Here is a 13,954-nt window from a genome sequence, read left to right on the forward strand (position 1 = left end):
ATGTTGCCAATTTTTCTCACTTTCCTCTTTGCCTCTCTTGATGCTTCTTTAGCTAAGCCTGCCATTGCCTCCTCATATGCACAACATTGCAGCTCCATCGCACCTGAATCCACGCCAACTAAACTACTTTTCGGCACTTCCAATTCCTTCTTCATTTCTAATGGCTTCTTCTCTGCTGGAAGTCGTATCAACAAACATCTTGCCCTGTCACCAACCGCCAACAACTCCATCCATGACTCCCAATCTCTGGGCATCTTTCATTTCCAGCCCGGTCAAGTTCATCTCACACATGACGATGGCACTCTACAACTCGAAGGAACTCTTCTGCTTGTCCGAGCACGCTGGAGTGATGAATTTGACAGCAGAAGAGTTGTTTTCAAGCTATCGGGTTTTTGGTCCGAAGCAAAAGGAAAACTTTGCATGGTCGGTACCGGAGAAATTCCGCCTTCACAACAAGACCGGGTTGCCTCCACACTCTCTGTTGTCTTAAAGCTTGAATTCCCAAAGGTGTCAAAATTAACAACAAGTATAATCGAAGGTTCCATGGAGAGCTTAGACACGAACACCTGGCCGGCCCATTTTGAGGCCATCTCCCTTCTTGCCTATGCTCAAAGGACGTACCAGTACACCATGACAGAGCAATCAGTGGAGTCCTGCATTCCTCTTCCTCAGGAGGAATGGGTAGCATTGGATAGTACTTCTATCTGTTCTAGTCTCATAAAAATCATGCGGTACGAGTTGTTTACCTCTAGTGATCTTATTGATTTTCTAGGATTTAGGTTCTTGTCAACTAGCCAAATAGTGTGCTCAGAGGATGGAAAAGTGCGTTTGTCGATGACACTCTCAAATAAAACAACTTTTATATCGGATGGTAAACCACTCCTACCAAGGAAGTTGCTAGTGGCGGAAGGGGTTTGGGACCACCATAACCATAAGCTTTGCCTTTTAGCTTGTGGTCTAATTGACAATGAGAACAATTCCTCCGCTGTCGGAGATTGCTCTCTCAGTCTTACCTTTGGGTTTTCAGCATCCTTTTCTCTGAAGCAACGCAGTACCATGGTTGGCCGTATGTGGAACACAACCCATAATAGTAACAATGATGGAAATAAGATAGTTTCTCTGTACAGCACTAGTTATCAAAATTTTGACATTCCTGGTCTGAAGTATGAGTACTCAGAACTAGGCAAAGCAAGAAAGTACTGTAAAATTAAGAATATTGATCCCAAGATGACGGGGAGATTCCCGGATGCACAATCATGCATGGACTTGAGATTTCAACTCTCTGTGCGAGACACAAAGGGTAGAAAGGCATGGGGAGATGCACAGCAGATCTCAACTGGTGAAACTTACCATGGGAGTCAATATGAATTAGGTCTGTATAATGGAGATAGCGTGTACACCACCGCTGGCATGACCATTCCATCAAGCCCGAGTTTGGCTGATCAAAATCGTACAATTTGGAATGTCAGTTATACAGTTAGTTACACATTTTGGGATGAGAACTATACCGACTCAGACTCAGTGCAAATCTCTGCTGAGGGCATATACAACTCTACAATGGGCACACTCTGCTTGGTCGGTTGTAGGCAACAGAACTTCAGGGGAACACCAAATGGTGAGGTTCTAAATAGCAGTGCGAGAATAGATGAGAAAAATTTGGATTGCGAATTCTTCATTCAATTGCAGCTCCCTCCACTTAATCCAAGTAATGAAATAGGCAAAGGCACAATCAGGAGCACGAGGGCTAACTGGGATCCATTATACTTTGAACCACTTGAGGTCTCAGTTTCGATCTTTTACAGAGTCCAATCGATGCAAGAATTCAATAGGATGGATACAGAAATGATCATGGTTATAATCTCCCTCACCATCCTATGTGCATGTACATATCTGCAGCTCCGTCATGCAAGAAAGCATCATACAATCCGTCCACTAATGTCGGTTACAATGCTTGTGGTATTAACTCTCGGCTGCATGGTTTCCCTAATTTTAAACACTGAGGCTATGCTTGTTCGAGCTCGTGACCGGCAGGGATTTTTGCAAAGTGGAGGGTGGCTCAACACAACCAATACTATCGCAAGGCTTATCACCATGGTCACACTCCTCATTAATTTCCATCTTCTTCAATTAGCATGGGGCTCGAGATCGAAGGAAGAAAGCACGGGAGCTATCTCCCGGAGTGCTGAAATGAAATCTCTGATGTTTTGTGTGCCTTTATATATTTCAGGGGTTCTAGTTGCTTGGTTTGTGCACTCACATTTATCCAAACTTCGTCGTACAATCTTTGATGATCTGGCGCGTTATGTTGGGTTGTTGGTTGACAACTTTCTGCTCCCTCAAATAATCTTCAGTGTTTTCTCACAATCCACAGAGAAGGTATTAACTCCATATTTTTCTTTTGGGGCAACTGTGGCCCATGCCACACCGCATGTCTACAATGCATACAGAGCATGGTGGTACCCTGTAAACTTTTTCAATTATTCCTACATGTACACCAATCATGATGAGGATTACTATTCTACATTTTTCGATGTAATTATCCCTTTCGAAGGATTGCTGTGTGCGCTTCTTGTGTACCTTCAACAGAGATTTGGGGGTAGATGCTTCCTACCAAAGAGATTTAAACACGATGCCAGTTATGAGCCTGTTTGTGTATCAGACCTTTAGATTTCTATAAGCTGAATCATTTACCAGTAATAACAGACTGAAATTTTATTTGTTGTTGGAACGGTATCCAATATTTCTATGTAAGGAAATCTGCATTTGGACTTATTGTTAATGCATTTATAATTATGTGCGTTTGTATTAAACTTTTGTGAATTTTAATTATCTGCCACCTTATTCAAGCAACCATGAGCATGGTTCCATTTAATTTCTTATTGAAATATAACGTCTGTCATATAGATTACATCTGAAATTTTGATATCATGTTTCATGTTGACTAGTATAAATTGTCAGTTTGTCAAGCTATATTTTCACCATGTTCTAACCGTAATGTATGATTTTGGTTTACAAAAAGTAAGATCAATCTCTTATATGGTGGATTTTCTTTTCTTTTGTGAGGCTTTCCTGAGTTACTCTTTTCTTTTCTTTCTCCTGTTGTTATTTTATAAGGAGACTATATGGATCTGTGGTGGCTCAAAGAAATTAATTGGATCAAAACCAAATTGAAAGTTCAAAGGGAATTATTTTATGTCTTATTGGTACAAAATCTGTACGTAATGTCAGTACTACAACTGTATCAGCTGTCTGGTACTGGTAGAGATCAACCGAGAGTGCGGAGTTCCCGGTTGAGCACTGGCTTATTATTTTGAGGATGAGTTCCCAGCTGAGAAGGCACACTAAAAACCTCTGAACTGATGAATTATCCTGTCATAGGTCTTGTTTTTTAAGGGATCCTAGCCTTGATGATTTATGGTATGTTGTTTCCTCTTCTACTGTTTTTTTGCAAGAGGAAAACACTCCTTGAGTCCTTTCATTGTGCTTATATCTGAGTCGGGAAAAATAATCTTACAGGTATCACTATACTTTTCACCTCTTAATGCATTTGTTTGTTCTTCTTTCATTAGATTATTATTTTTGGTACAGAAATAAAGAAAAGACAGCCAATTTTGTCTGAACGATTTTACCAGAAAGCCAGCTTTGCAAATGATAAATTTCTTTTAGTTACTATACTCGCCCAAATTTTCTCACTCAGCAAGAATCGATCAGGAACACACTTTGTGAACATGTGATAGTTACATTGGTCGAAAATAAATCTTGACTTCAGCTTTTAGGGGTTAGAAAAAAGTTTTAATGGATTAGATGGTTCTTATTGTGATGTTCCAGATATTCGTTGTGCTGAGTTAGAAGTCACCATGTCTCATGTTTCATCTCATGCATTCCTTCTTGATTTTTATCTAGATTTCTGGTTACATTTGCAAAAATCTTTTCTGGTAAACTAATTTAATTATATTTGTTTTGGGAAGATGATAATGCATTCCTTCCTGGAGTCAATAAACAGTAAAGCATGTGCTAGTTGCCTTGACTGTGCAGTAGATCTCTTAGCTAGGGAAGGTTTATTCATGATAATTGAAATATAAATACGTAATCTCAACATAATAAAAAACAATGTTTCATGCATGTAAAAGTTCAAAGCCAAGTAGTTGAAATTGCTAGAGATAAGTTGGTTGGACTTGTCCCAGACCAGTTTCACGAGAAAAAATAGCACTATGTCTAATCGTCAAGTGTTCTTGATTCTCTTCTTTTCTGGTACCATATATTTTATTTTTTTTATTTCTAGCAAGTGCACTGTTTTTGTCCGACTAGTATGTAGATCAGTTGGTTGCAAGCTATTATAACAGGAACCATATGCTAACTGGTTTAAATGAAGCCCTTATATCATTCCATATCTCAAATGTCCTTACTTTTCTAGATAAGGTATTGATATGCAACTGCGTCATTTTTTACTGATCAGGCGCAATTATGCTCAGTCACCTAGAAATCAACGAAGCACAAGCACCATGTGGTCTGCCGTGCTTTATAAAGTGTTGTACATGACGTGCACTTCATCAGTTAGTGAAAAGTTTCCTCCCCTGTACCATAGTTGCTGGTATGTGCCCAAGAACAGCACTCTTTAACTCACTGATGGAGCCGCCAACCCTAGCTATTGAGACTTTGAGATGAATTTGCCTATCTCTACTTCACTGCAGCATGTCATAACAGTGAAGTGTAATCATGTGATGTGTTGTTTACATGATTGGAAAGTCAGCAAATAAAAACATGTGCTTTCTGAAGAAATAATATCATGTGCATATGGAAGAACAAAAAATTATGTGTTGAATATATATATGGTTCATTGTATAATTGAACATTGTTTAGTAATGTGAATGTCATCTTTTGCTGTCTTTATTTTTATTTTTATGACGATTGATATCATATTGACCTCTTGTTATGGCATACGATGGACAAATTAATTGGGACTCCTGGTGGGATGCGGGTATTGGAATAATTCTATCCAGCAGTGAAAGTTTGGTTGAGTGGGTTTCAGGCAGTCAGCACTGCTCAACATCTCAAGCTGAAGCAAGGGCAATTCTGGTAGGTTTAATGCTGCTAAGAAAACAATTGGATGTTAATTGATTGGTTCTGTCAGACTCACAGGAATCCATAGCCTCCCTAAATGCAGGTTAATTTCCCAAGTATCCAAGATTGGAGGTCCTATGCAGAAATTTGGCAAGCATGGTTTATACAAACGGAGGTGAGGGGCGTGCTACAATATGGGTACTGCAGTAGAGAGGAGAAGGCAATGGCAATTCCACACAGACTGGCAAATCAGGCTAGGTTTTACATATGGCTGGCACAGAACAGGTGCTTCAGCTCCCAATTTTCAGTTTAGAAGAAACATCTGTAGGCAGTTAGTGCGAGAAAGGCAGAGCCTAAGCCTATATCATTTCTTGAAGGCTACAAAGCTGATGCTAAGGTGAATTGGGGAATGTTTGGAAGATGCGAAGGCAGACAAGAGGGAAGCGTGCAGCGCTTAATTACTGCAGCAGGGAAGAACCAGGGATCAGAATGGCTCTCGTACTTGTAAATTAGAGAAAAATTAAACGGTTGGGTTAGAAAAAGATTTTCAGGAGCAAAGCTAAGTTGTAATGTGTTCATTAAAAGATATTGGTGAACACATTCTAAAAATTTATTGAATTTGTTTTAAATCACAAATTTAAATTGATAAAATTTACCTACATGAGTGACACATGTACATACAAAATTTTAAATATTTTGAATTCAATTAGTATAAAATCAAGCGGTAAAAAAAAAATCTTTTATAAGTTATATATATTCATTTTTCATCATTATTTTTTATTGCTTGATTATGTATTAAATAAATTTGAAATTTTCAAAAAAGTGTACATGATGGATTTTAACATAAATTTGTTATTTGAAGATAATCCAAAGTCTTTTTAATATTATGCTCACAAATCTCTCAAAATAAGCGCACCACACACACCGGGCTAGCTTTGCTGGTTTTTCAGTCTTCCGAATATGTTTAATTGGAGAACAGATGTAAAAGGCCCACGGGCCGTGTATGAAATAAAAAATGAATTGAAGGGTTTCGTACTTCAATTACTGGACTGTTAACTAGCCGAATTATCCAAACAAGTGCCAATTAACCTCTGGAGCCCTAGTAGCATGGTCCAGGGGTGGCAAAAAAATTCGTAGTTCGTGATTCGATTCGAGTTTGATTTGAGTTTAGTTCAATTCGAAATTAGTTTGTTCTAAAACAAATCAATGTTTGGTTCGAATCTTATTCAAATCAAATTCAAACTGGGTATAATTCGTTCGAAATTGATTCGGGAACTATTTAGGTTCGAATCTCAAATAATACAACTAATAGATTCAACCATTAATATTTAATAATGCAGGAACCAAACTTATATCACAGGTCAAAATTGTTAATATAATGGTAACTTATAGTAGGAAAATGTTTCAGCAGCGTAACAAATTAACAATGAAATAAGTTCTATTTTACTAGATCCATGGTATGATTTTAATCAATCCAGCAATGTAAAAGGTAAGAAAATCTTGAACTGGCTCATAATCCATTAGTGTGAATTCGTGAAAGGTAAAAGGAAACCATATGAATTTTGTTCAACGAGAAGAAAACTAATGTATAAACTACCGATATAACTAGGGTTGCCAAAAAAATTTGTAGTTCATAATTCAATTGACTTCGATTCGAAAATGTGTAGTTCGTAATTAATTCGATTCGAAACAAATCAAACTCAGTTTGATTCGAATCTTATTCAAACTCAAACTAAAGTAAGTTCGATTCGGTTTGATTCGTTGCCACCCCTAAGTATGGATAACTCAAAATCCCCCCTAATTAACAAAATCCACTCAGAAGCAAGTTGAATACCTGTGGCGGCTATGTCTAAGTTTCCATTTTATGATGATCCACAGTCCACGGCACAAATGTACCACATATATATTTGAATTGAGATCAGCTGAAATCTCAAATTCAGATTTTAGGTTAAATCCCTCCTCTCGTCCTATCTCTCTCCTCTTTCTTCTTTCTCTCTCCTCAAAGATTTCAGGTCCTGATATAGGTGCAGGGATTTCAACAGATTTAGACGCTCTATAACCTTTTACTAGTATCATACCCGTGTGTTACAATAGGGACATATTATAAGAAAAAAAAATATATCAATGAAAATAATAATTATCCAAAAATTAAGACACGTGTTAATAGAAAATTTATATGATTATGTATCTTTAATTAACTTTAATCGTGATCTCTGATAACAATTTGATGATTTAATGATTCTTTATTTTTAAGTACCAATGATATCAAATAATAGCTCGATTCGAATCTAATATCAAATATTCGTACAACAAATCAATATCAACATATAATATGATATCAAAAAACATAAATAAAGAGTGTTATCATGTGTATGTATAGGATATATATATACACACACATATTAATTATGAATAATTATTTCAATCCCCACACTCCAGTACCCCCATTGTACCCCCATCTCTTAAACAGATTTTAACTTCCCATAAACTAACTTAACTAACTAGTTTAATTAAATTGATTCAAAACACTAGTATAAATACTTGGAAGATAATAAATTAATACTTGCAAATTAAGATATTAATACTTGCATGTCTAACTTGATATAACTATATAGAGGAACCACTCAAATTACATGGGGAGAAGAATTATACATATTTTTAGAGGTGGGTTTTTTTTTTCAATATCTTCCACATTTCTCACGCTCTATGAGGAATTTTGCGAATCTAAAACCACGAATGTATTCTACGCAATTTTATCTTTCAAATGAGATCCATGATAACGTACTTTCGGATTCATCGTCATACAAGTATTTATACCTCATTGTGCAAATATTTATACCGCATCGTACAAGTATTTATACTTATACTTGTAAGTATTTATCCCCAATCGTGGACCCCGCATCTCCGCATCACATTTACCTAATCGTCCCTGCGTCAACCTTTCTCTAACAAAAATAGTTGACCACATAGGTATAAATACTTCAGTGCATAGCTATAAATACTTGTAATACTTGATATTAATACTTTTAAATGTCAGCAGTGTCATATGTGAAAAATACTAGGTATAAATACTTAAATGACGAGGTATAAATACTTGTGTAATAACGAGCTCGAAAGTATGTCATCATGGATCTCATTTGAAAGATAAAATTGCGTAGAAGACGTTCGTGGTTTTAGATTCGCAAAATTCCTTATAGATCATGAGAAATGTTGACGAGATTGAACAAATAAAATTGGGGGGATAATGGGGGTATGGGAGTGCGGGTACTCATATCATCTCCCATTAATTATAAGAGAAATATATATTCACACACATGTTCCAATTTATATTCTTCTTTGTTTCCAATTTATAATCGTCTTCTTCTTTTTTGTTTCCAAATTAGAATACACACACACACACACACACACACACATTGATATATTCTATATTGGAAATATATTCTAAATTGCCCACAACAATATGTATAGAAACAAAGAAAGAGAAATAAGCAACTAAAAATAAATTGATTTCCATTGTGATCCATATAGAAAGGAAACAAAGAAATAAGAAGATGGAAGGTGGAGCCTTCTCAATTGAAGAGGAGAAATATGGAAACAAAGAAATAAGAAAATGGATAAATATATAGCTAAATTTCAGATTTTGTTCAATTTTAATTGTAACGTATCGTGTGGCAGCACATGTGGTGAGTATGTTTTTAACTAAATTTAGACTTCTATAAATAAAACATATGCATTTAATCAAAAGAAGACAAATTATGTAATTGCAGCAATGAGATTAAATCTGAAGTTTCATCTTTCAATCGTAGCCGTTGGCGGATCGGACACCCAACGTGCTTAATAATAGAATGGAGATAGGGAAAAATAAGGTATAAGAGGAAAAAAATAATGGACTTCAATTTAATTAAGAATAATTATACTAATCCCTCCATCCCTGTCTCCCCATTTATTCCCGCACTCTCTCTCTCCAAATTAACGTCCTTAACTGCCTTTTATCCCCCCATTAATTCCGCTAAGAATTTCCATTTATCCCCGCATTAATTATACTGGCCTTTTATTAACAATCCCCGCATTAATTATACTGTCATCTAATAACAATCCACGCTTTAATTATACTTTCCTTTAATAACAACCCCGCTAATAATTATTTATCTATTTATTGATGTTCAAGAAAGTATTTATCATTGTTCTGACAAGTATTTTATCCTTATATCTGAGAAGTATTTATCATTGTCCCTGATATATTAATACTTTGATTTGATTAAATAATACTTATTGACAAGTTCAAGAACAAAGTTCAAGAAAGTATTTATCATTGTTCTGAGAAGTATTTGTCATTGTCACAGACGTTTTACTGTAAGTTGCAATTATGTCTGAGACGTATTTATCCATGTAACATAAAGTATTTATCATTATACCTGAGAAGTATTTTATTGTAAGTTGCAATTATGTCTGAGAAGTATTTATCTATGTAACATAAAATATTTATCATTATGTCTGAAAAGTATTTATTATTGATGTTTTACTGAAAGTTGCAATTATGTCTAAAAAGTTTTTATCCATATAACATAAAGTATTTATCCATGTAGCATAAAGTATTTATCATTATGTCTGAGAAATATTTTTCATTGGGCGAGGGGATTTTTTATTTAATGGTCCCTAGTTGTGCAGGGACAATCCAAAAAAAAAAAAAAAAATTTTGTGCGGGGATAACTGATAAGTATTTATGAGGGGATTGTTTATTTAATAGTCCCCAGTTGTGCGGGGACAATTGATGGATTGATTTGTTCAGTCATAAATAAAGATCATTGCATATGGATTAATACTTTGCAAATTCAGGATAAATACTTTGATATTTCAAGTTAAATACTAACAGTTTCTGCAGAGTATTAATGATTGAGCGGTCCCCCCATAACTTTTTTGACAGTTAGTGCGGGGTTTTTTGCGGAGTTGAGACTGCGGGGATTGTTATCAGGATCCTTTAATTAATAGCCTTATGTTGGTGGAAGATCTTGTCCGTTAGAATAAGGAGCTGCTTCAGGGAAGGAGAAAAAAAATATATATTGTATATTATAATTTCAATTTTTATTTATTAATTTTAGAAAAAATGGAGTGTGATAATGAGTAACTTATATAAATAGTGTAGGGGTTAATTTTAAGGCCCTACACAATTTGAAATAAAAAATAGTAAAGAAAAACTGCATTTTAGTTTAAATTTTGAGAAAAACCAAATTTGAGATCAATTGATCCCATTCTATTCATGAGTGTATCCGCTATCAGGTTTTGATTTGATTGCTGAAGATCCTGCTGCATATTATCTTTCTCCATAATATAAAGAAAGATTGATATGAATCTTTAGTTTGACAATGGGTGGAGGTTAGTGTTCCTTGGTGCTTTGTGCGTGTGTGAGGTAGCTGCTCATAGCTCCAAACATGCATGTATTTTTTTTTCCTTTTTCTTTTCTTTTTTTGAAGGGAGAAAAATCGATCCATAATTACGGATCCCAATCTGCTGCTATTATAATGAGAATAGCAGCATCCTGATATTCATTTTCTCTCTATCTCTCTCTTCAAAGAAGAGAAGAGAGAAAGAAAATCACATGAGAGAGAGAGTAAGAGGAGAGAAATAGAGAGAAAAGCATGAGAAGAATAACACCGGATTTCATTCCCCATAAGCACATGCATGTATTCAAAGTTCAAACCAAAGGTCAAGGCACTGAGGCAGCGAAGATGTGAGAGAAACTTTTAATTTGGACCATTATGTCCACAATTCAAAAAGAAAATTAATAAAGTAACACTGCATTAATGGAGTATTATCTTTATGATGGAAATATTTTCTTCAAATAAATTTAAAGATATACTAGATGAAATTTGAAATGTTGTATTAATTTTGTTTTAATGTTAAAAATTCAGACATTATTTTTTGCAAAAATGATGATCCATTCATTTTATATTAAATATTGAGTTTAATTTTGTTTATCTTGTTTTCCTGTCATTGTTGTTTGTAAACATCATATAACTAGAAGTTCTATTTTTATTTTGAGTGAGTCTATGATATGATACTATGCATATCACGATTTGGTCAGTAATACAGATCAATATTTTTATTTTTAAAATTTTAACAATCGATCCAAACTGTTCAAATGATTTTAATATGTACCTGTAGACCAAATTTTATATTTTTTAGAAAAATTTTACTATTTCTTAAGATAAGTAGAAAATTATTGTTTTTGGATGATTCAGAATTTTCATATCAAGTGATTTTTTATCTATTTTTAAAAATATTAAATTTTTTTAATAAATATAAAATTTGGTCTGCAAGTATATATTCATATGGTAATCATGTTAAACGTTTTGGGTCGACAGTTAGAATTTTAAAAACGGAAATATTGATCTGTATTATGAACCAACCCGTGATATGCATAGTACCATAGACTCACTCTTTAATTTTTGTAAAATTTAAAATTTCGAACTAGACACTGTTTTGTTACTTTTTTTTCAATTTGATTTTGTGGACTACATAATTAGTTATTGTTTGTGGACTACATAATTAGTTATTTATTGAAGATAGGCATACCATAAAGCAAATAAGTTAATTTTAAAAATAACTTTTAAACTGTATGTCTTATACTTAATCAGGAACTATATATTCTCTCAAGAATCAGTTCTATCAAACGAGTTTTTCATTTATATATTTTTTAAATTTTTATTTCGAAGATCAATTTAATAATTGATCCAACGTGCTCTTATTGTCTTTTCTCTTTCATCGAAAGACATAACTCGAGCATCACGATATTTACCACTTTTATTACATTGTAAAACCACGTATTTTTTTAGCTTTGAACCACAAATAAATAATGTATTTCCTTTATTCGAGTAAAATGCTCTAACACCATGGAGCAGATCTACATGATTTTCGCACTTAAAATTGAGTAATTCAAATTTTTTGCCTTTCGAATGAAATTACTGACTCATCAATACCCATATATTAAACAAAAGAAAAAAAAAATGTAAATAAATAAAGTGAAAAAATCAGATGTCCGCTTAAAATATCATAGAATATATTTTTTTTATTGTTTAAATTTGCTTAAAAATAAAAGTCCCGTCCACACTGACCTTAATTTGTTACGTATCGTTGAAAATAAAATGATTATATTGAGTACCTTCGATTTGAAAATTGAATAGCAAGTGGTCGAAGAAGAGAGAAATATGACAAAATTCAAAGCACGATTTTTTTAAAACTTCTCTCATCTCTTCGCTGCTTTGAGTTAAAATTTCTCTATTAAAATCTACACCTAACCAAAGGGCTCGTTCGGCGAAATATATGTCATTGTCTCCTTTGAATGCCATAACAATGATGTTTTGTTGACTTGTATTGGAAAACTTGTGCATACAATTCGATACAAAAACAATTTGCAATATTTATTGTTCTTTTACACAATAACACGTGACTCTTGTTTCTCCACGCAGCTAATTAATTAATTAGTTTATGGTTGACTCCAAGTGGGTCCTCAAATAAGTCGTAGCTCTCTTTCAAGGGGAAGTTTCATTGCGAAAAAGAGAATAAAAGCAACATATTTTATGTATCAACAAATCAAAGAAAAATCACAATAGCATGCATGTAAGAAAGCAACGGTCAACAGATTTGTCTCCCTTCTTATCTCTTTCAAGGGAGAAACAGATCTCCTGCCCACTGGAGTGCAGAAAATTTCTGTCTCCAGAGTCACTGCGGGGTGAACCCAGTTACTGTTAAAGGATTTAGGATTAAAGTGGTTTGGATTTAGAGTTATATGGGGACCCACTCTGCAGTGACTCTGGGGGCAGGAATTTCTTGCCCCCAGGGAGGCAGACGATTTGGATCCTTCAAGGGAAAGCTTCATTACGAAAAAGAAGATAAATGCAACATATTTTATGGTACCAACAAGGAAACATATCACCTATCCTCTGGGATGCAGAAAAATTCTACCCCCTCAGTCACTGCGGGTGAGATCAAGCCGGTCACTGTTACTTTTTAAAATAAAATTCACCAACAATGACTCTGAGCGCAGAAATTTCCTGTCCCAGAGAGGCAGACATTCGATCTCTACCAACTAATCAACAAAAGAAAATTCACAATACCATGCATGTAAGAAAGCAACGGTCAACGGATTTGTCTCCCTTATCTCAAAGAACTCCACTACCACAGGTAGAATCCAAACAAAAGCCAAAAGTATTCCAAAATTTTGAGGCAGTTGCTATAATTTTCTTTGCGGCAGTTCACTAATGCGATACTTTGTGATGTATAACTGACAGAGAGGGTCCCTTCGTAATCATTTTTTTTTTTCTGTTTTTCATTAATCATTATCAATGATGTACAACTTTGCTTCTTGTGATTCTCATTCATAGTGACAAATGAATTATTTGGATTTGATTCGATGAGGTCAAATTTCATGATTCGGGAATAATTCGGGTTTAATTCGGAAATGATTCGGAATTATTCAGATCAGAGATCTCAGTCCTGCAAAAGAGCAAAAAAAATGTTTTCAAAAAAATTCAGAAAAAATTTGTGAATTATTCGGGTTTAATTCGGTCAAAGTTCGATCAACAGAATAATTCAACGTTCGGGTCGGCATCACCAAAAGAATGAATTATTCTGATTTAATTTGCAAATCTTGTGACTATGCTCATTATCGCATAAATGCCACACAAAGCGTTGTATTTAGGTTCGCCACAAGGAAATCTGATTTAAATCAGACGAAAGCACGAGAGACGACTTGAGGTATTTGTGCCGGACTTCAATTCTTCAATCAAATGCTTTATAATTTTATCGACTTGGACTGCCAAAATTGACTCTCAAGTCCTGTCCACTATGGTGCACCTTCAGCATCATGCCTAAGAAATATATATAAAAAAAAAAT

General features: G+C 34.5%; 1 protein-coding gene across 1 annotated transcript; it reads left to right on the top strand.

Moving 5' to 3' along the window:
• Positions 1 to 2,667, top strand: LOC144563914 (uncharacterized). Its single transcript, XM_078313376.1, has one exon. It carries the CDS (start codon positions 1 to 3, stop codon positions 2,665 to 2,667), a length of 2,667 nt encoding a protein of 888 aa, XP_078169502.1.
• The last annotated feature ends 11,287 nt before the right edge of the window (positions 2,668 to 13,954 follow it).

This window comes from Carex rostrata, chromosome 13 (assembly GCF_964058835.1).
Source record: "Carex rostrata chromosome 13, lpCarRost1.2, whole genome shotgun sequence".
NCBI lineage: Eukaryota > Viridiplantae > Streptophyta > Magnoliopsida > Poales > Cyperaceae > Carex > Carex rostrata.

Coding starts and splice junctions, on each gene's coding strand:
- LOC144563914 (XM_078313376.1), top strand. CDS start 1: ATGTTGCCAATTTTTCTCACTTTCCTCTTTGCCTCTCTTGATGCTTCT.